Genomic DNA, 25,109 nt, shown 5'->3' with positions numbered 1-25,109 from the left:
AAGATTTTTATTGTCCTCAGCTATGTTGGATATCTAATAGTTTTAAGAGTTTCAGCATTTTCTAAAATGATGCAAAGCTTTTTCGGCATTAAATAGAATTATTGTGTAGTTGTTTTAAATTTTTAAATTTAATAGTATCACAATCGATCACGACTCAGTCTAAAACATCCCTATGCTGGGCATAGGCATCTTACTCCATGTAGGAGAAGGGTCGGAGCTTAATCCACCACGTTGCTACATTGCGGGTTGGCGGATATATTCCCTACGATGAGTAACGATCGTTATCAGATGTCTATGATAACAACCGAGACCGATAGTTTAACATGCTATCCAAGGCACGTTGGAGAGACCCACAAGGCCAGACCACAAGACTGGAAAGGAATATTTGTACAGGACCCGCAATCGCCAGTGTGTGTCCACACGCGCACGCCAGTCGCCAGTGTGGACACTACACTAGAGGAATGATGTGATGGTAGTTATGTATGTTGTGTATATATTCTAGTTTCGTTCTAATGATCTCTAAATCTTGTTCTGAATCTACATCTAAGCTCATCGCCTTCCATTTATTGAAATAAAATAATAAGAATATGTGCTTTTAGAAGAGATATTTGTCTTTTTGAAGTGAAATTTCTTTAGGCGTATGAGGGTAAATTTTTTACGGATGAAACGGCAACGTTTTGATGAAACGGTAACGTTTATGTCGATGGTGCTGGAACGGAAATCTGAAGCTTTAGATTTGTATAAATATAAACGAGACTTAAAAATTAGTTTGCCAAAGAAGTTTTACTTCGGACTTGTGTACTTTTTACGCACGTACTTTTTTAAAATATTTTCATTGCAATTATTAATATAAAACCTACAATGAAGATAAATGCTTTATTATATGTTGTTTATATTAATTTCCACGTACTTTGACTTATCCCTTAGTATTCGTCATAAAATATTTATCAGCGTTAATTAACAAAGCAATACGAGTATCAGTAGGTTTAATAAAAGACAAAACTACTTGTAAGGAGAAAGGTCAGGATTGATTTACAGAACTGAGGTCTTAGCGAGGTTGCTGGGAGATCTCGAGCGCGGATTAGACCATTTTTAGGGTTGTGACTTACGTTCATATTATTCAATATTTAGTTTAGGAAATAGCTTTTGTATGATTAGTAATGTTTATAGTAATTAAATATATAAATAAACGATACAAGAGCCTCCAATATGATTTTCTTCTGTGTCGGGGGTCCGGAAAAACGCATGATAGATACATAAACACAAAAGCCCAGACCACGACAAATCTTTATGTATTGTTTGGCTTATACAATAACAACCCAGTGTTGTGAAAGCTGCGTCAAAGCGTCATCAGCTGGTATAACATACCGATTTTGTTAAATTAGCACTAATGTTAATTATCATTCAACAACCCACAGTGGAGCGGCGTGGTGGATTAAGCTCCAATCCTTCTCATACGTGGAGAAAGAGGCCTATGCCCAGCAATGGGATGATACAGGCTGAATGCATGCTTTCAATTGTAAGTAAGCCATATCACCTATACTAGTAATAAGTAGCAAATGCTTACAGAATCACAATGTCTTATAAAAGATGACCTTTGACCATGAATATTTAAAATATCTGTAAATCTACAGGCTTTGCATCCCGAAATATTCACAGAACCGCAAGTTATCAAAACAACAAGGTACGGTTATTATAGAATAATAATGAAATGAAAATAACATTAATCATGGCAACTAATTTAAGATTTTTATTTAAACTACTACGATAAAAGTCGAAATGTGTTTTTATAAAATTTTAAAGTTTTGTATTTTAAGCTATTAAAATCTAGTAGGTTTTTTATTTTTGTGCGGATTTTGGTTCTATGGTTTTAGTGCAATATTTTTTATATTTTCCTGTACGCTAGCTATGAAAATATTTTTATAACATCTAACCAAAACAACAAGCACCGTGGCTACGAGTAAATTGACTTGTTTGGAGGACCATTACATTGGTTTTTTCTTTACCGAGTAAGTATTGTATATAGTCATACAACTGCATTCAAATCGGTGCATATACGCTCTCCTTTTTTATTAAATCCGTATAAATTTTATAAAATAGAAAGAGTGCGAAGAATAGACAAGTAAAAGGGTTTTTTACTATTTCATCCTAAACCTATTGACTTCTTTCATATAACACGAATATATATATAGGAAAATTGACCTAGACGCCTATAAGGTCAGTAAATAATAAATAAATTCATTTTCAAATACTTTAAAATAACATTTATCTAACTAAAAAATAAAAAAATCGTAACCACAAACACACAAAGCAAAAAATTATCACGAAAACAGTGTAAAAGCTAATATGTAAAAAAATAATATGAATGTTACATATTTATAGTATAACATTTGTATTTAAAATACCGCAGTTTATCCACTTAAAGGCATTTAACACGAAGTAAATAGGAGCATGCTAGTTACATATTATATAAGAAAAATACTCTTGTGTCACGCCATTGCAAACATTTTAATTGGCTCGATACATCAACTATGGAGTCCGAGCATGCAAATGAAATATTAAATGTATGGTCGAAAGTTCACTTAAAAACCGGAGATAAAACCCTCGTACGATGATATTGTTTTAACCATTTCATTGGAAGGAATTCCTTTGTTATACATTTTGTTTCGATGATTTTAAAACACACATTAAAAATAAAAATTATTATTTAAGTAAAAAAAAAAAGATTTTAAAAAATGATTGTAAAATAATAATAGCTGCGTTTAATATGAAAATGTATACAAAGAAGACGATAAATTGTTTTGACGAACTAAAGAAAAAGCTTATGCAAAAAGTTTCGATAATCTCCGTCAGTTCAGCTGTCTCCAAGTAATCATTGGATATAGCATAAATGTGTATACAAAAAATCGGGTAATCCCTTATATTGTCCTTTTTTTCATTATATTTTTAAAAATTATGACGTGGATAATACAAACATTTTTATAATTTTCAAGAAAGATTACTATTATTTAAACTGACACATAAGTTGATGCTTTTATTCGTACTGGTCACTTAAAATAAAAATGAAAAAAAGAAACTAAAATATTCATACCCACATGCACATTTAACAACTATTATTTATAATGGCCACGTAATATAACTATATAACGCCACTAGCAACCCTATCGCACAATAAGAACTCGGAGGGGATTACGCGAAATGAATCAAACTTCGCTACGTATATTGAATCATTTTCCTTTATTGGGCGCGATATTATATAGCTTTGACTATTATATTAGTTGCTTAGCGGTTATTGAACGAGACGTGGACTGGTAATAAATTAGGTGTATTAATTATTGATGAAAGAGCAGAGATAGCTCAGAAAACGGTGAAATTAAAGTGGCAGGTCTAAATCTGGTCCATATCATCCGCTGAATTTTAAGCGTTCAATTTAAGGAAATCGTTTGGTATTTGACTTTGAATAAACATTTGGGGTAAAAAAAAACTTGTATGAATTTATTTGAAAAAGTTGAATTGAATTAAGCTTTGTCTTGCCTTGTTTATGTCCAAAAATACAAAAGAAATTCTTTAATTTAACCATTTTCATTTCATAAAGAAAAAAAAGGAAATACTTTGAAGATACTTTTCATATTTTGAAGTCTAGATTAAAATACCGATGAATGAAAGATCGTTAACGCAATTGCCTCGCGTAGATTTCAATTATGAATATCAAATTTTCCGAATATACAAATATTCAAACCGAAGTTAAATGATAGGTTTATTTGTATGTCAAACAGTGGTTTAAACTTAAATTAATATTAAAAATGGCCTTTTGAATTAATCAACCTAAACTACTAATGACTGTAGATATGCTTACTAGTATAACGCATACGTAATGTGACAATTATTTTTAGCCTTAAAAAGTGAAATCGATCTGTTTTTCACCGACTTCCAAAACAGGAGGAAGTTCTCATTTCGATTTTTTTAAATATATGTTACCTCAATATTTTTTGTGATGATTATTGTTTTGATCGAAAGCTGATACTTGTCTTTTAGTCAAATTAAAATTTGATTGCGATCTGATGACTACTTTTTTAATAATCTTTGGTAACGCGCATTCACTTGACTATTTTTTCGTCTACTCACGTTATATTACTTGTCGATGCAAATATAATTATTTCGTCGTAAAACTGCGTCTAACGTGTTAAGGATGTTTGTATGTATTTATTACATATTGTATTACGGCTATTACAGACGGCTGCACATAGTTTAAAACATTTGCGATGAAAGTGTAGCGCTATTTAATCACATGTACCATCTGATGTGACCATATCTACATCAACGGAAACTCACAGTAAAATAAAAAAGCACTTAATACTTTTATTGATCTTTATTTAGAAAGGTTAATTATTACCATCTAAAAAGCTAATGGACTCCTGTAAGACCAGGAGCATCACAAGCGCGTTGCAGACCCTATCCCCTTGCCTCCTTATGAGCTCTGGCTACCTTTCTCACCACAGAAATATGACACTACTTGGGAACCGGGTTATTTTTCTGTATCCTTCATAAATAAATATAAGTTGAGGTACTGCCCCAATCAGGCTGGTCCAGATTTTGAGCAAAAGGTCTTCTAGTGAGCCCTACCTCAATAATATGTATGGTCTGGATGACAAAATATTCGCGCCATTTTTGCACTCCGGTGTTATCTTTCGGGACACAGGGTTCTACAAGAGAACAACGGAACGGCTACGTTCAAAACGGAACGTCTGGTCACGTTCTGGATACGTTACGATGTGTTTTTCACAAAATTGTGATTTGCACACGTGATCTAGTAAAATGCATCAAAACTGTATTTAAATTCTACTTGTATTCTTAACTACAGATTAATAGAGTAATGAAAACAAACTTTAATTGTAATAAATTTATATACATCGTTTTTTAAAAACAAATCGAATTTGTATACCTACATGAAGTGCGCTAATTCGTCATTATAATATTTTTACTTAAGGTTTGAGAGAGTTACTTTAAAAAATTCCGTTCCTTCGTTCGTTTTGCTCGAACAGTTAAATGTAGAACACGTCGATATGTCCGAAATTACACACACACAAATCCTACACGTAGGCAAAACGTGTCGTTTGCCGAGTATAGGAACATGGTATAAGTGACGCGTTTATGATACGTCGTAATTTCTCACTCAAAACCAAAACACAGAGCTAGCGGTTGTGCCACTTACCGACACACGGATTGTGGTTCACTACAGCAAAGATGCGGTCGCATCGTTTCTTCATGTGCGTGTTAGGGCAGATGCAGCCAAATAGCGGGGACAAGCGCAAACCGGCCCAAGCTTCGCGGCACGCTTCCCTGTTACAAAAATATTATTAATTTTTATAATATAATGCCATACTACAAATGAAAGATTTTTTTAATTTATACTTCTAGGGTGGTAATTAAGTTAACAGTCCGGTTGATGGTAAGCGCCCTTTGGACACCTGCAATACTAGATCCATAGCTACCTTAGTTACCACCGGAACACGACACTGAAAGCATTACTATCTACTGTAAAGAGGTACTGAGGATATCCCAAGTTTAGTACAAAGACTGGACGCTTGTAACATCAGGATCATAGCAAGGCCGATGCCGACCTCATCTTCTACCCTCCCCGGGATCTATTACTAACTTATTCACCAGAGGAATACAATACAACTTGAGAGCATTATTATTCCTCTATGATCATCTTTAAAGAGGTACATTAACTAGAGTAGATGTACATTTACTAGTTAATCTGCTCCAAATGTTGATTAAGACATTTCATGGTGTGTCTACCCCAGTTAAATTTTTCGTTGGTTTTTTATCACTTAAAAATACAAATGCGGACTCTTAGTTGCCAACGACTTTTTAATCGATTTCAAAAAAAAAAGGAGGAGGTTTCTCAATTCGACCGTAAATATTTTGTTTTTTATGTGTGTTCGCGGTAAACTTTTATTGTATATATTACGGTTTATGAACCGATTTTGAAGATTCTTTTTTCGTTGAAAAGGACATATCCCGTGGGTGGTACAGTACGGTGGTACGTAGGGAGCCAGGATCTAATGATAGCATCCCAGAGAAATCGAAGGGGAACCTTTGAAAATCGTAGTGGTGACTAGGACGTTTGCTAATTTTTTTCGTCTACTTACGTTGTATTTGTATATTGTCGATGTAGTTGAAGTCTTTTTTTTCATTTGAGAGCAAACACAATTATTAGTGTTTAAATGCTCTTATAGACTGCACACAAACAGTCTAAGAGCGTTTTGAAAAGTTAGGACACATTGACCATCATTGTCATCTAATTGTTTTTAATTAACAAGTTGAAAATAAATTAGCAAAACTCGAAAATGGTATGGGAAGCTTAAATTCTAAACTTCGCATAAGGTTAAATACACGATTTTTAGTTAATTAAATTCCCTTACCTACATTTAGATCAATTAAACTTTATACTTCCAAATAACAATGTTTCAGAAATTTAAAATGTAAATTATAATTTAAAAAATATTCGTATCACTGAAATTCACCGTCCATTCCTCAAAAACCCCGTGAGCTGTTAAAATCAAAACGCCTTAACGTTTAAAGGTCAGATGGTTATCAGAACGTTTTAAAACTTATGGCGTATTAGCTCTAAGTTAGATTAAATTTGAATATTTTATTCAAATTCATGTCTCACATAATATTACCATACAGGAACAGTAATTTAAAACTGGTAAATGTTTTATATTATAGAACTTAAAATAGAACTTAATCAAGAAGTAATTATTTCTAATGAAATGAATGAATTTTTATTACTAAAAAACAGAAACATTAACACAAATAAAAAGAGGATTGAAGGCTTTCAAGGAAGAAGGAGAAGTGGATATTATAAGGGCTATGTTTTCTATGTTCGAGAAATAATGTCTTTAATCAGAATGAGTGTTCTTGTATCAGTTTGAGAGTTCTGTAGTGACACGGTTTTCTATTTAATTTTGAAGGATATGAAATATTTTAATTACCCATCATTCATCATCATTATCGTCATCATTTCAGCCTATTAAAGTCCACTGCTGGACATAGGCCTCCACAAGTTCACGCCAAAAATGGTGTGAACTCATGTGTGTTACCCATAGTCACTACGCTGACTTTTAATTACTGTAAATTTCAAATATGTCAAGTCGAAGTAAGATACTAATCATAAAAAATGAGACTTTCTTGTTCGTCTTTTTTTTAAATCAATGATTTGTATTAATCTCATATATAAGAGAAGAACTAAATATATGTATACAATTAATTTAGTAAATAGACAAATTGGTTTGATGACGACAGCTATAATAACAAATATACATTTGCAAATTGTTCAAACCGTGTGACCTACAACACACACAATGGACTTCCATTAGAAAATTACTTCAGGGATTTGTCACTTTGGTTCGGGGACACGTTTGATGGTGCACAATAATTCATAGATGACATTGCGATTATGGTTGTTAAGACATATCGTATTGTATTTTTAGTTCTTGATTTTTGACATTTTCTCATAAAAATAAAATATAATTGTTTGCTAGCAAATGAAATAACAGTGTCTGCTTGTGAACGAAAAAAACCTGACTTCAATTACATCAACCAGTAATAAATGTAGGTAGACGACCAGTAATACAACGTACGAGACAGATCTCAATCAATTTTGACTTTCGATTTAAAAAAAAACATTAAAATTAGTACCTACTTAGTAAAAAACTATGAGGTGACACACATAAAAAAAATTACATCATCATTCTTCTTTTGAAGTTAACCGTTGTATAAAATAACAAATAAAACTTAAAACAAAAAATACAACTACAGTTGTTTTAATAAAACTTTTATTTTAATCATAAATCATTTTTGAAATAACATGGAATAACAAATCGTTATAGTTATTACAAAATTTCAAACTAATTCTTTTCATGTAAAAATAACAACCTAAAAGTTAAAATTTACATAAACTAATAAAGTACGCTTCAAGTAGTAAGAATAGTCGCAACGTTCAGAAATTCTAAAAGGTCAAATTGTTCACGCCCTGACAGATTTCCGAAAGTTCCAGAGTCCAATTTACTAAAAGTGTCCGTTAAAATTGGAATATTGATTGCGTCTCCACGAAATTAATTTTAACCCGTTGGTCTGAATAACCTACGTTAGTAATATCGAACTGGGTTCCGAAATTCGTCAACGGACCTAAAACTATTTCCTCATAAAATATACGTTTTTGATCAATATTGATGTACTGTTTGAGAATATTGGGAAATATTGAGAACTCGCTGTAAAATATACTGGAATTGTAACCTAACGTTAAAGTTTTATTTAAAAAAGTTTTTTGTGGAATCCACTTCCACTTTGTGGAATTATTTCTAGTTGTATTAATAACATTTTGGTTATTGAAATATCAATAAAAAAAATATCAATAAATAAAATATTATCAAGTATATTATGTAGAACACGACTGAGAACATTCAATGAAACATTCAATGGAACATTCAATGGACACGACCGTATTATATATATATTTATGTATGCTCGAGGATAACTTCGTCATTTATGAACCGATTTTGATAATTCATTTTTTTTTGGAAAGAGATATCCCTGGTGTGGTACCTTGATAAGAAAACCATGATCTGATGATGGGATCCCAGAGAAATCGAGGGCAACTCGAAAATCCACAACTTTTTACTTTGTGTACCGATTTTGATAATTTTTAATTTAATGGAAAGCTGATGTTTATCATGTGGTCATATTTAAATTTCATCGAGATCTGATTAAAATTTTTAGAGTAATCTTTGATAATGCGTATTTACTAGACTAATTTTTCGTCTACCTACGTTGTATTACTTGTCGATATAATTGAAGTCGGTTTTTCTTTGTTTGTCTGCAAACACAATTATTTCTCACTTCAAATCTATAGTTATTCATTCACAATAAGCAATTTTAACTTCAGTGAATACGTTATCACACTAATCACTTATACATCAATTATTTATCGAGTAGCAACGTTAGCCACACAATAATTAAACAGTAATTGCTTCTTCACTTACAAATTATCATATTTATAGGACAACAATCCCGCCAATACATGACAAAAATGGCGACTGACCAATCAGAAAATTAGTATTAGCTATTCGGAACATGGTGTCCCAATCTTTATGCTCTTCCGGTACTTCAACAATTTAATTTAATTATAAATTATTAAAAGCATAAATTTAAATGGTAACAGTATTTATTGTGTAACTACCCTGCAAAGCAGAGATAACAGAGATAGCAACTGACTAATCATAAATGAATATTAACCATTAAGAAGAAGATGGCGTCACCATCTCTGTACTGTTCCGGTATTAAACGAATAAACAATAAGAGTACCTAATATTGACACAAAATCCAATATTTTAATAATTGTCAGAATTACAAATTTAAATGCTAACAATTAATATTACTACATTAAAATGTTATACTGTTTTTTTTGAGAGCTAATGCCAGTTTTACAATGTCTGGAGTCCAATTAAAAACTGTGTTTATTGAAGGTGGTATGTAAAATGATTACCTCCAGTTGTTTAATTCGCACCTTTAGTCTGGGCATATTATTTACAACGTATGATGTATTCGTGCAGAAAAAAATATAATATATATTTGGATGTAATGTCGATATATTATGTATAAAAGAGGCATTAAGTTGTCTTCACTAAAACAACTAACTGTGTATGCCTTTAAAAAAATGAAAAATTTGGTTAAAATCGTGAATAAAATATTTAAAATACAAGATTTACAAACACAATCTTGATTGTTTGAAAATTATGATTGCAAATATTTTGTTACCTGTCATCCATGCGACATTCTCCATCGCGGGCCTTGCAAGCGTTCTTGAAACGTTCAAACAGTACCGAACAGGCTTTCTCGTTGTGACAGACGCTCAGGGCGTAGGTGCAAGTCGGCAGAGTCTCCACTGGGTACGGGTCTTTTTCTACAATAATAAAAATAATTAGAATAATAAGAATATAATGAAGATCACAGCTAAATAACCCTGTTCAAGCTCAAGTAATGTTGTGTTCTTGTGCTGAGTAAGGTGGCCAAAGCTCTTGGGAAGGGTCCGAGGTAAGGTTGACAACGCGCTTGCGATGTTTCTGGTGTTGCAGGTGTCTATAGGCTATGATAACCGCTTACTATCAGACAGATTATAATATGATATAATACAACGTAGGTAGACGAAAAAATAGTTAAGAAAATACGCATTATCAAAGATTACTCCAAAAGCTGTAATCAGATCTCGATGAAATTTAAATGTGACCACATGATAAACTTCGGCTTTCGATTAAATTAAAAATTATCAAAATCGGTACACCCAGTCAAAAGTAATTCGGATTTTCGAGTTTCCCTCGCTTTCTCTGGGATACCATCATCAGATCCTGGTTTTCTTATCAAGGTACCACACCAGGGATATCTCCTTTTCAACAAAAAATGAATTATCAAAATCGGTTCATAAACGACGAAGTTATCCCCGAACATACATAAATATATATATATATATATATATATATATATATATATATACGGTCAAATTGAGTAACCTCCTCCTTTTTTGAAGTTTTTCGAAGTTGAAGAGAAAATAGTTGCATAGACACTTCCGGTTTAGTTATGAAAGTTGAAATATACGTTTCAGGTTTGTTTTTTTTGTTATTGTTTCTCATAGCTTTTTATTTGATAGATCTATTTCGATGATTTATTTTTTTTAATCGAAAGTTGGTATTTGTCATGTGCTACATTTAAAAACTAATCGAGGTCTGTCAAGTTCTTTTGAATTATCTTTAATAATGTGTATTTACAAGTACGTTGCTGTACTCCTTTAAATTGCGGATAGCGGAATCATCTATGCTATTTTTGCAGTAGTGATAGCAAGAATATATTGATTATATACAGTTCTAGATTTTTTTAGTGATAAAATAATATATATACCACATAAATGGTTTTCGTTAAAAATGTAATTATATTATATAAAAAAGTTCAATTATACTAATTAGTGTTACTATTTGTAATTCGTTTTAGTGACTAATAAAAATATAGACTGTATTGCTACAATTAAGGCATAAATTGAAACAAATAAAATATTTTTATTAGTAATAACTACCATAAAACTCGATCGAATTCTAAGTAATGAATCACGTCATTAAGCCATAAGTTTTATCGCTTTTAGTTAATAATATACTAAGGTTCTGAAAAATATTTTTGTAACGGTGAAATAAACTTCATTAAATATTGTTGTAGTTTCATTTAAGATGTTTTAATTTTTTTTTATATCACCAGGTCGGCAAACAAGCGTACGGCTCACCTGATGGTAAGAGATTACCGTAGCTTATAGACGCCTACAATACCAAAAGACCCGAAAGCGCGTTGCCGACCCAATCCCCAATCCCGCCCAGGAGCTCTGGTCACCTTACTCACCAACAGGAACACAATTCTGCATGAAAACAGTATTATTTAGCTGTGGTTTTCTGTAAGGTCGAGGTACTACCCCAGTCGGGCTGCTCCATATTTTGAGCAGGAAATTCCTGCTGTGCCCTACCTCAGTTAAATTACATCAGTAATGTTTACAAATTGTCATAAATTAAATTAATATTCTGTATTAAAATTGGAAAGCTAAACTAAGGATTGCTTTGGCGACAATTTAAGAACACTGCTATAATTATTTGAAAGTGGTTTGAAACGTCGTTATATAATTGATAACTGTAGATCCCGAAAAACACATAACCTACTTTTTATATCCACAATTCTTACAAATATATCTAACAATAATCTATGAATAATCATAAGTATAATCTTTATAAGTAACAGCTTTAACTCTGTACGTTGAAGCTAGTTTATTTGTAATTGTAATTAGCACAAGACAGGATTGTAATATTTAAACATATCCTGTTTTCAATAAATGTATCTTTTTTTAATAAAAATAGGGTATCTAAGCTGTTTCAGAGTGTCTGCCTCTCTGCCAATATATAGTTCGCGCGTCAGTACTAATTACGACTGAATAATTCGTCTGAAAGTGGGCTGGTAGATAAGTCGACCTAGCTTGGTCCACCTTTTACTCAATATACTTTGTATGTTTGTGATATTGAATTAATACTAACAATGAAATTATAATTCTGACGGACAAAACTACATATAAATAATAATGTAATGAGTAACGTTAGTTTAATATGTAATGGGTTTGCTATAACTATAGTTTCTAATATATTACTGTTTTTATTTTCTACTCAGAATTTTATACACTTATGTATATATGTTTAAAAAAAGAATTATGTAGTCTATACTAATATTCAAAAGCTGAAGAGTTTGTTTGTTTGTTACTAATCTTAGGGACTATTGATTCGAATTGGAAAATTAATTTTGTGTTGGATAGTCCATTTACCAAAGAAGGCTATAGGTATAGGCTATATAATATTTTACGTATGTTTCTTTTCCTCAAATTAACGCGCGTGAAACCGCAGTCGACAGCTAGTAATAAATGTATTTGATTATGTTCATAAAAGTATTAATCGTTTAGTTGTCGATGTTCTGTAATATTGATTTTCTGTCGTCGAAACTTAGGTCGATAATTTGATGTCCTTGTACTATAAATAAGTTATATATACCTCTTATGATACAGCAACTATATTTCAAAATAATATGTGCGTGATTCAATTTAATTTGTAAAAAAGAAGTCTTCATTGTTCTTATATTGCATTTAAATCTAATAAAGAAATCTATAATAAAAATAAATAAAATTGTAGTGTCTGTTTGTAATATTAAAATAACTGCTTTTTACTAAATGAATATGGATGTATACTCGATGCATATACCAAAATAACATTTTTTACAATTTTTGTATCTGTATTTCTGTCTGTTTGTTTAGGCTTATCGCTGAAACGGCTGGACCGATTTTGACGGCTATTTCACTGGCAGGTAGCTGATATAATAAGAAGTAACTTAGGCTACTTTAATTTGAGGAATTTATCTATATTCATATATATAAGAGATTTCCACCTATATATTGACTTAACACGATATCTCTGGAACCATAAGACTTGAAATTTGTTAGGAATATTTCTTTCGCCGAGTAGAGGTCAGCTAAGAATGGATTTTAAGAAATTACACCCACAAGAGGGGGTTGCGGGGGCGTTAACAATGGGAAATTTCCGTTTTTAAACTATAGCTCCTTTCGACTCCAAATTTGATAGGAATTTCCTATATGTGATGTAGAAATGCTCAATGAGCGGATTTTATGATCTCACGTCCCTAATAAGGATTGCGGGGGTGGACGTTAATAATGAAAATTTTAATGTATGTAACTTGGAAACTACTGAATAAATTTTTATCAAATTTCGTAAGCATCTGTAATTTGGTCTAACTTGGGAGATAGGGTAGTTTTTGTCTTAATTGCACCTGGTAGGTGGGGCTGCTATCGGTATGTAAGCTATCAAATTTGGTAGCTTTTCCGAGCAGGACAACGTTTGCCGGGTCCGCTAGTATAAAATAATAATGTTATTGGAAAAAGACGCCTAGCGTACAGACGCTATATACGAAATATATTACATACAGATGTAATATATTTCGTATGAATGAGTAGCGATTTCAATTAAGTTTCTAGTTTATTTTAAAAAATTACTTTTCTTTTGTAAATCAAACTTCAAAATAGTACTTACATATACATAAACAAAAATAATAACGTCTTTTAAGAAGAATATATATGAAAAGAGTTAATATGGTTGTATATTGTAGAAATGTAGTAAGTATTTAATAAAATTAATGTTGTAATATATCATAAATGTAACAACTGCTAGCAAACCTCGATAAATAAAATAATTAAAGAGTCTTTTGAAGAATTTTCTTTTAATTTTCATTTGATTTATCATTAATTTTCATCATTATTTCAATAATAATTTCATCATTATTTTAATAATAAATTTCAAGTCATACTTCTTATCTTAAAGTAATAAAGTTTGTAACCTTTCAAACTTATAAAATTAAAGAATTATTATCAGTCTCAACTAAATATTTCTTGTAATTTTATGAACGTTTTTTAACTAATTTTTTTCTTGTAATATTTTTTTTATTACTTTTCAGAATTTTCATCAGTTCAGTAATGCTGGTAAAATCTTATTCATGCTAATGGTTTACAATAATACTACTTTCGACAGCATCATTCTTTTGAAGTGGTGTGTGTGTATGGTGTACGCGCTCAAATACCAGCGATTGTGAGTTCGATTCTCGTTTGGGATGGTTGTTATGCATTTGTACAAATATTTCTTTCTGGACTGGTTTTTTGTCCTTGTGGGTCTCCCCAGCTACCACCGTGCCCCGGAGAGCATGTTAAGCTGTCGGTCGCGGTTATTATCATGTACACCTGATAGCGATCGTTACTCATAGTAGGGAATATATCCGCCAACTCGCATTGGAGCAACGTGGTGGATTAAGCTCTGATCCTTTTCCTATATGGGGAAAGAGGCCTATGCCCAGTAGTGGGATATTACAGGCTGAAGCGTGTATAGTTATATTTTTTAGAATCGAACAAAGATAGAAAAACTCTAAAAATGAAGTAACAAAGATGTATACTATAAGGTCATAGCTAACTTTTTAATTTTAACGTTCTCGAAGGTCATTTAAATGGGAAGAATCGCAGGGCCTATTTAGTATCAGCATAAATATATAACACGGTAGGGTTGAAAAGAATCGATATAGACCATCTAATAATAACATTCACGACCCCTTTCAGGTGGTTCTTTCTATCTGGACCAATGCCAAGTAAGAACTGTGTTGTGTAACATTACGGCTTGCTGTTTAGCTTTATAACCTTTTCATCTAGCTTACTCAATGCAGCATTTTTTTTTCGATATCCTTTTTATAAAAATGTTTTTAGAGAAAGCAAAAAAAAAAAAAACATTTTCAATAATCACGATACGCAAATAAAGAATCAGTGTCGAGTTTAAGCGAATATATTAAAATCTCGTGATATGATATGGTCGAAATTCTCCGTAACGGCTCGACCGATTTTTGTAATTTTTTTTGCGTATGATTGTGATAAGTATGAGAATAGGTAGCAAATTGTCTTTTATACCATTTGTACATTTTGTATAAACGAAAATTAAATATTTATCAATTTGAAAAAAAAAAAATTGACCTGATAAATCTTTAAAAAAATAAAGATATTAAATTTACGCTATGAGCTAGTACAGATGAAACCATCTATAATAACTCATTACATAATTTAATTAGGTACCGTAAAGAGGATTTGCTTTATAAACATTTGTAAATCTTTTCACCTTTCTTCATTACAAACACGCAGGGATGGTCAAACAGGAAGTCGCGGAAGGAATTGCATTCGGGATCCACGTTCGGTTCTCGACAGAGACAGGTCGGCTTGAAGAACGGAAACGCTTGCAGGGTGCGCAGGGCGGCTTGGCACTTGGTCACGGTAACGGTAGAGCAAGCCACTGAAACAAAAGAGATATATTAGTATATAGACGTTATTACATAACAGCGTAGTCCTTAAAAATATACATTTAAAAAATCCAAATTTAAACATAGTTTCATAAGGTCTAATGCATTCAAGATGGATCTTTTTTTTAAATTGGTGTTATTATGAATGTGAACGACCGTACTTTTTTTATTAAAGTAAGAATTAAGTATTAAGTTTCGTAAAGAAGTAATATTTATGGGTATTAAAATAAGTTTCTGCATAAATGAAATCCACTAGTACAGTTTCCACATGCAGGTTTTTGAATTTCGGATTCGTAATTATTAGCGAAATGCGTGTGAACTTATACAATTTTCCGATTTTAGGTGATGTATATACAACCATTTCTTCACGTATCTTTGTTTGTTAAAAACCTACGAGAACTATTCAAAAACGGGATATTTACCGTGTTTTTTATTTTCATTTTGCGGAGCTCGATATTTCAACATTAACTGCGATTGTCATTATCACGAGACTAAAATTTGCGGGTAGATTTTGACGGCTTAGCAATCTTCATACCGGACTACCCCCTTTCTCAGATGTTTGCTGCGTAAACATTGGTCACCACTACCATTGTTACATTCACCCCTACCATTGTCCTTTGCTTTATGCATACTCGACACTCGATCCCGTGTTTTACAGACGACACTCACCGTATCAATTTGTGAATTTGTTTATTCGACAGTTAGAACGCATCTTCCCTATTGTAATTATTATATTTGTTAATATTTTTTAATGAAAGTGAATAAATAATATAATAATGAATTGCATTATTAATATTTAATGAAATCTCTATTTATAATTATTACTTTACAAAATTACAAAAAGTATTTATATGAGTTGATTTCAAATTGAACAAAAAATTTACCGAAAATCATGTTGACGTTGTTTCAAAATTAAAGTCGTAATCATATATTCAATTTTAATAATTAATTAATTTACAAAAATGAAAGCAATAATAATTTTTTTAGTTGTTGATGCCGGTAGAGCAATCAATTTTAATTGCTTGCTAATCATGTATAAAATGATATATAATTTATGTGGAGTAATTGCGAGGTGTTTTTCTAAAAAGAGAGGCAAACCTTAGTGTATAAATATATATTATTTTTGATTTATTAGAACAGACATATCTATTTAGTGCGAATACTTATTTAGTGCGAATTATTCGCACAGGTATAGCTAGTAGTGTAAAATCTGTTCTATAATTAATTTAATTATGATTTAAAACGATACTGTAATATTTATTTTGATAAATTATTGTTAATCGAACTTGGATAAATATTTGGTTCTATTCAAAATAATTCGTTCACATAGAATTTGATAAATAAATAATTATGAGTTCTTTGTTTATATTGTCTATCACCAACTCTACACTTAATAACGTATATATTTGGTTAAAATTTTGTATTTTACACGCTTTTTATTAGCTTCACCTCTATGTTTGTATGTTTGTAACCGATTCCATTAGACTTCATTTTGACCCACTTCAAACTTTCAGATTTCATTTAACCTTAGTAGACTTATCTAGGACTGATGACAATACACTAATTTGATAAGATTATTCTTTTTTATTTGATTTTTTATTTATCTATAAAATCGTGTTTTTTAAACTATTATTTATTAATAAAGAAATAGTGTCTGATAAGTAATGTATAAATATAATACAGTGGTCAGCATTACAAACACATAAAAACTTCTTTATCATTTAAAGCATGAATTGAATTATAACTATATAAAAAAAAGTTAACTAAGGGGAGGATTACCGAAATAAGGTCAAGAAGTTTCCAAATAATATTTAAAAAAAAAAAACAAACCCTTATTAACATTATTACATTAATATAAAAGTGTAGGTGTGAGTGGAAACTTCCTCTAATTAATTACATCTTTTGGGAAATTCCGTAGGAGGTAAATCTAACGATTTCATTCCTACATGTGATTATCGAGAGCATTAGTCGAGTTTTTGTCATTAGCCAGAAAATAGACGACTTTTTCTTTTTCGAATCAAGTAATAAACCAGCTAAATTGAGGTGAATTAAATGATTAATGGAATGGGGGAATGAAATGGAAAAGAAATCATGCTTGAAATTTACACATAAAAACTGTACGTTTTGTTCATGCTATAACTCGAAAACAATCGTAGCGATTCAATTAAACATTTTTATAAGTTTCCTTATATTTTGTAGGAGATTCTTAAATAATACAAAATTACAAACATTGCTCTAAGAATTGGATAATTTCAAAAGACTGACTGTCATACATCAATACCATTGCAATAGAACCATGCAATTTTTCTAATTAACTAAACTAAAACAGTGTTTATATTTTTCATAGTGAAAACGAGAAGATTTTCAGCTTAATCCACTGTGCTAATTCAATGATGTTTAATGGTTAATTTTTTAAGAAAATCGTCTATAGGTATGTATGATAACAACAAAACATACCTTATGGGACGACACCTTTATGGGACTGAAAAATAAATCAAATTAAGATTGTACTAAAACTGTCATTAGATTTTTTTATTATATAGCGTCTAAAGTTTGTATATAATATTTATAAATATAAAAATAAGCAGAGATTTTAAATGGCTATTGAAATATATTTGTAACATTTGCCTGACACACTATTCACATCTTGACTAGGATAAGTTATCGATACCAATACAAATGCTGAAAAATTTCTCGAACATCCCTAATTTGTCTTCCGCGTGGAGTCGGTAAAATATGACGCCATTTTTCATGCGATGCTCAGCACTTACCGCTTATTTGTATCAATTTTACTTGTGACTGATTGTGAATTTTAGGCATTTATGTAAACGGTAGAATTGTGAGTGAATATTTGCACGTTTTTTATCGATATCCATACAAAACAAAATACATAAATCTTAAAATTTTTTAAAATATCAGGTTTTTTAATCCGAAGTTCTCTACTTTGCTCGTCGATATAAATATGAACAAACTGTTTGTGTAAAGACAGAACGCGCCAAATTCTGAATTTATCCATTTAATTTTATTGTGATTAATTATCACTTAATATTAATAAATGATTATTGAAGAAACAAAAGCTACAGCAGTGGGGTGGATTGAGCTCCCACCCTTTTTCCTATATGGAAAATCTATGTGCATCCGTAGGTTGTTATTAGCTGAATCATTTTTTTTTAACTTTCTAAACGTTATTTATTAGAAAATAATTTTTCGGAATTAATCCATGTAATGTTACCAATCTATTTTCCTTCAAGAGTCAATTTTATATAACTAAGTCTCCTTCCGTAAGTCTCCTTCCGTAAGTATTTCTTTATATACACTACAAAAACATGTTTGTGTTACACAGTGCGTCATAAAAGTGGTAGCAACTAGATGTTTATCTGCATATATACCTAAAATTACACATAAAAGTCAATGTGCAGTGTCGTTAAAGTACGTCACCCATGGGTATTAAATAATTTTATTTCCGTGCGGTGTACATACATTAAATTAATTAATTTTACTGGAACCGTCTGTTATGGAACGTATTTAAAATATACGAAAATAGACCAACGTATATATTTTATAAGTTTCGGAGAAAGTTTATTTATATTTTTTATTAAATAAAACATAAATTAGGCCATGATACAGAAAATACAGATTACTTTTATTGCATTCTAAATGAACATAATTATTACGTATGCCGTGAAATATGGCAAAGGTGAACGTGAAACCATAGTCACCTATCTAAATTATGTTAGTCATCGATCTGATTGTTTTTATTTTTAAGGTAACCACCACTTGAAATGTTCTCTTTAAAACAAAACAAATGAGTCCAAACTGGACCATTTATACATCTATATAATTAAATAAAATTCGAGTGTCTGTTTGTAATATTAAAATAAACGCTTTTTACTAAATACACGGTAAATGTACCAAAATAACATTTTTTTACAATTTTTATCTGTCTGTCTGTTTGTATGTTCCAGCTAATCTCTGAAACGGCTGGACCGAGTTTGACGAGTCTTTCACTGGCAGATAACTGATGTAATAAGGAGTAACTTAGGCTATTTTCATTTTAGAAATTTATTTATTTCATAACTCTGCCAACTGAAAAATAACTTTTTCGTCAAATCCCACGCGGACGAAGTCGCGAGCACACCTAGTCTTAAATAATTTTTATGACAGAGTTCCAGTAGCTAAATACTTCAGCTTATTTTCGACAAAAGAAGAATAAGACCATATAAATATTAGGTATTTTATAATAAACATTGAACCATAGTACTTCTTAAACGTTACAAAATAAATTTCAGAACATCGTTTCCAAACTAGAATAAATTCTGTAAATATATAATATCTTCCGCGTTCGAGTGGTTCACCAGAATCAATATCTAACTATTTTTGTCATAGACGAATATTTGAAAATCCTAAATTGTTCACCACTAAAATTTGGAGTACCGCTTATAGAATGGAATTTATGCACGAATTTTATTATAGTTTGAATTTCTCCTATTCCAATACAGCTTGCTTGCTTTCAGGAAAATATTCTTTACTACCTAAATCCAATTTTTATTTGTGTTATACGATATAGCGGTAAATTCTTTTTTTGTAAGTAATAAATAAACACCACATATCATAGGGGGTGATGGTTGAAATGCAGTAAATTTGCGTTGAGGATTCGGAAATTCACATACATTTTTACGTTTACAATACAAACATTTGTATGCCAGATAAAAGTTAAGGTAATAAGCAAAAATTAAACGCGCAAATTAATCACCTAGTGGTGCAATGGCTAAAGTAACCGCTATGCCATACAAAGGATGCTTTTACAAAATGCTCTCAAAATCATATCATCATCAACATCATTCCAGCCTATCGCAGTCCACTGCTGGACATAGGCATCCACAAGTTCGCGCCAAAAATGACGTGAACTCATGTATGTTGCCCATAGTCATCACGCTGGGCAGGTGCACAGTGGTCCCGATTTAATAAAATATGGACATTCATGCTGGAGGCACGAAAATTTTATTGATGGTTAACAGTAGGATAACTAATAAACGGGTTGAGAAATCGAATTTTCATATTAAATATGTCCTTAATTTTGAATTACATAGTAACTGAAACAGTTTGTAAAATAGCTGCAAACCTTTTGATTAAATCAGGGTGAATGCCAGTTATTTCAGCAGATAATTCAAAATTTGTGAAAAACCTTCGTGTTGTATTACCATCGTTGGTGGTGCCAAATCCCTGTTTAACTATATCGATTAACAAACCAGCTCTTTCCCGGAATTCTTCTTGGGTCATTTTTTTGCTATCCTTTAACAATTTGTCATCACATCGAGCTGCCCACTTTTTAAAATCTGAATTGTAGGAAATATGTAAAATACATTCCATGCATCTTATCCACATAAGAAGCGAGGACAGACCATATTTTTATATATCATCTCTGATACATTGCTTGGACACAAAGTCCAAGTTATGCATTCAACACGGTGGAGTACCACATATGTGTTACAAGCCGCTGCAGAAGAAGTGTGAAGAAGTGAAACCACAGTGGAAATTTTAGCATCAATAGTATATCTCGTACCTCAAGATTTTTTTACAATTATTAGGACAACATTGCAGATTTCCTTAAAAATAGCGTTTTTAATCAAAAGAAGAAGAACATACTCCCAGTACTTTTATTAAATATAATATTATGTACATCATAAATTATTATCCAGTCCATTTTTGATCTTACTTTTATTATTATTTTCATGATTCTTATGGTTCAAGCTATTAAGTTAGAAAAAAAATCGATTTTTCAACCTGTAATAACTAAAAAGTACGCAGAGATAAGTAGAAATTATCTTCGCATGAAATACTCAGAATCACTTGTTTTCTAACACGTTTGATCGCTATCTTGACATCATTACAGCCTATACAGTCCACTGCTGGACATAGGCCTCCACAAGTTCACGCCAAAAATAACGTGAACTCATGTGTTTTGCCCATAGTCACCACGCTGGCAGCGTCTTTGTCGCACCAAAGACGCTGCTGCCCGTCTTCGGCCTGTGTATTTTAAAGCCAGCAGTTGGATGGTTATCCCGCCATCGGTCGGCTTCTTAAGTTCCAAGATGGTTGTGAAACCTTGTTATCCCTTAGTCGCCTCTTACGACACCCACGGGAAGAGAGAGGGTGGCTAAATTCTTTAGTGCCGTAGCCACACGCCACCACACGCTATCTTGACAACTCTTAAGAATTTCGAGAAATTAACAGAAATGTAATTTCTTTCATACAAATAAACTAATTATTTTTTTTCCAAAGAAATATGAAAGAATATTATTATGAAGATGAAAAAATATTATTATCCTATCACGAGATAGGATAATAATATTTTTTCATCTCATAAGTTATCTTAGTGTTAACCATCAGTAAAATTTTCGTGCCTCTAGTATCGATGTCCATATTTTATTAAATCGGGATCACTGTGAGGCGTATTGGTGACCGCAGTGCTGGCTTTGTCGCACCGAAGACGCTGCTGCCCGTCTTCGACCTGTGTATTTCAAAGCCAGACGTTGGATGGTGATCCCGTCATCGGTCAGCGTTTTAAGTTCCAAGGTGGTAGAGGAACTGTGTTATCCCTTAGTCGCCTCTTACGACAGCCACGGTAAGAGAGGCATATTCTTCACTGCCGTAGCCACACAGTTTGCTCTCAAAATAGTGGCGAAAATTTACCCCATCTAGAAAATGTAACTGAAAATCTGTAATGGAACAGCAAACCGTTTTTTTTATTAATGTAAATAATTATAGTTAATAATAAATGCAAAATAAAAAATTATGTTCAGGTGGAATAAATTATAGTGTAGTTATTCAATAATCTCATAACTCCCAAGTTTCTGACTTCAGTGGTCTGAGATCTGTGTAGATTTATTTAATCAGTTCCCAAGAATTCCTTTCATATAACTTTACCAAACAAAGAATAATAAACAAACACATAACAACGATAAAACAGGAGCCATATAATATTTTTGGTTTTCACGCAAACGTACAAAGTGAAAACTATCATTCGTCCCTGTCCCTGAACTTGGGGACAATAGGGCGATATTACAAAGGGTTCTATTGTACTGCATTTGTTTGGTTCTTAAAAATACAAAAGGCCATTTCTACTTTACTACATATCAAAACTACTTGAATTTCTAGTACAGTTTGAGTTTTATACAAAAATTTTTTACTTTTTTGTTCAAAAATTTTCGAAAATATTTTTGATTTAGATTTGATTTACTTTATCGAGGTCTATTAACAGCTATATTCAAGCAGTTTATTGGTCACGTCCGTTTCAGTAAATTAGAATCTGCAGTGTTTATTTTCTTCCAATACAACTACATTTTAAGTTTTTAAATTTTGAATAAGTAGGTACTGCATTCGTATTTCAAGTTCCTACAACTGGTATACTATTGGAAATAGGAATTCTTTAGTATGTTTTGAGAGTAAATTTTATTACTTAAAATCAACCGATTTCTGGCTATCTATCAAATAGTGAATGAAAATACAGCAGAGAATGAAAATCAACAATACATATTTAAAGTCTTTTGGAAACATTTTAATCCAAATAAGACAGAACGAATAATAAATTCAAAGAAGTGCTTTTCTAGTTGTAGTTTTCTATGCCGTAAATTTTGTTTCATCTTAACAAATCTCTCTAAAAAAGATTTTACAGCACAATATCAAATATCGTACCCAACCATTAAAGATCACTTATCCAATTCTTTGTGAATGCTGTCATCCACCACAATAGGATGAACTTGACGAAGGATCCGCCATTTTGTCACGTCTAATTCACCACAAAAATTTTACCTTATAAATTCCCTGAATCGTATTTTTCGAAACAATAGTCCAACAATTTATCTTAATTAGCCAAGCTAACGACTTATCAATGTCGAAATGAGGGAGAACAATGAATAGCGATGAGATTGCTTTTATGTATGTCTCGGATGATTTTAAAATGTTAACAGGGTTTTTGGCAGCCATTTTACGTTCCCATCACACAATAATATTGAAGTAAATGTGAATTTAATTTTTTTTCTAGAAAATTGACAAGATTTTTATAAGAAATCAGTGTTTTACTATGAGGTTAGGCAATGCCGTAAATAAACGCTCAAAATTTCAGCAGTAGCCTAAAGATTACAGCCAAATGATACTTACTTTTCTCAAGTTGTGTTGTGTTCCTGTGTTGAATAAGATAGCGACAGTTCTTGGAGAATATCAGAGTTACCTGAGTTGACCTAGTATTGCACCTATTCATAGGCTATAGTGACAGACAGTATTGTCGTAAGCTTGTTTACCACTTTAGAAATTAAGATAATATATATCTGTCATAGAAGGATGTTTCTCACTCATAAAAGTATTGATCCTGTATCATAAATTAGTAATTACATTAATTCCTGCTATACTAAGAGCATTTTCGTCATGTTTTAAATTCCTTTTATTTGGAGCTGTGCCTGCGACTTCGTCCGCGTGGAATTTAACAAAATAGTTATTACTTAGTTCGCAGAGTAAAAAAAAAATGTAAAATAAGAGTAGCCTAAGTTACTCCTTATTACATCAGCTCTCTGCTAGTAAAAGCCCCATCAAAATCGGTCCAGCCGTTTCAGAGATTAGCCGCAACAAACACACAGACAGACAAAAGTTATAAAAAAAATTTTGGTATATACACCGTGTATACATCCATATACATTTAGTAAGAAGCGGTTATTTTTATATTACAAACAGACACTCCAATTTTATTTATTTGTATAGATAATTAAAGAGCTTTAACGTAAAAAGTTAAACAATGTTTTCATTTAAATATTAAACACTTTATTGACCAATAAAATTACGGAGTTAGGGAACAAAACTTGGACTTAATGCCTCGGGACATTCTCTGTCAACTTCTAAAGCAAATAGCGAAACATAAAGGACTATATTTTCTTTAAAGTAGAAACGGATGTTTAATTTATCTCATTAGGTTGTAATTATTTAAAATTATACTACAAAGTGAAATATTATATTATTTTAACAAAACCTCGAAAATTACTGAAACGATTTCAATAATACTTTTATCATAAAAAAAAACCTATTCTAAACTAATTAAGGCTACAAAATATTACTTTACCGACTTCTAGTGGCGGAACAGTACACAATAATAACAATTAGTGAAACTAAGAACGACGAGAAGTCAGTTAGAGGAACGTCTAGTCGCATATTTTTTTAGTAAATCAGATAATAAGTTTTATCAAAGTTGTAAGCTGTAATTATTATTCTTTGTATTACGATAGCTCAAGTGTAGGCGTGCGAAAAGTTCCATTAACGCCGATAGTTTTCAAGTTCAGTTCCTGATCGGAAGAGATCTATATAGTTAAAGGAATATTTGTTTCTGATGCGGGTATTTATTCTTGTGAATTTTCCTAGCGCGTGTCTCCTCAGCGTGTCAATGTCGTCAATCCCGTCAATTAATTACAAAGACTTGATAACAATTTTTGTTAATTTTGACTATCTGCTACGTGCATTGGAGCAGTTTGGGACATTTAAGCTATCCCCATTTTCGTATATGAAGACCATGCCCACCATTTGCTATATCGTATAAAAGTTATGTCAGTTTATCCATTTATGTAATAAATGATATATAAAATAATAGTAAA

General features: G+C 31.5%; 1 protein-coding gene across 1 annotated transcript in view; it reads right to left on the bottom strand.

Moving 5' to 3' along the window:
• The window catches only part of LOC123666428, a 74,350-nt gene that overhangs the window by 31,398 nt on the left and 17,843 nt on the right, over positions 1 to 25,109 (bottom strand). Inside the window, exons 4-6 of the mRNA XM_045600520.1 lie at positions 15,297 to 15,467; positions 9,826 to 9,970; positions 5,213 to 5,340 (exon numbers count right to left, since the gene is read on the bottom strand). Coding sequence (XP_045456476.1) covers positions 5,213 to 5,340; positions 9,826 to 9,970; positions 15,297 to 15,467 — 444 coding nt within the window. The remainder of the gene's footprint in view (positions 1 to 5,212; positions 5,341 to 9,825; positions 9,971 to 15,296; positions 15,468 to 25,109) is intronic.

This window comes from Melitaea cinxia, chromosome 26, assembly GCF_905220565.1.
Source record: "Melitaea cinxia chromosome 26, ilMelCinx1.1, whole genome shotgun sequence".
In the NCBI taxonomy this organism is placed as follows: domain Eukaryota; kingdom Metazoa; phylum Arthropoda; class Insecta; order Lepidoptera; family Nymphalidae; genus Melitaea; species Melitaea cinxia.
This window is presented reverse-complemented; position numbering and strand designations above follow the sequence as displayed.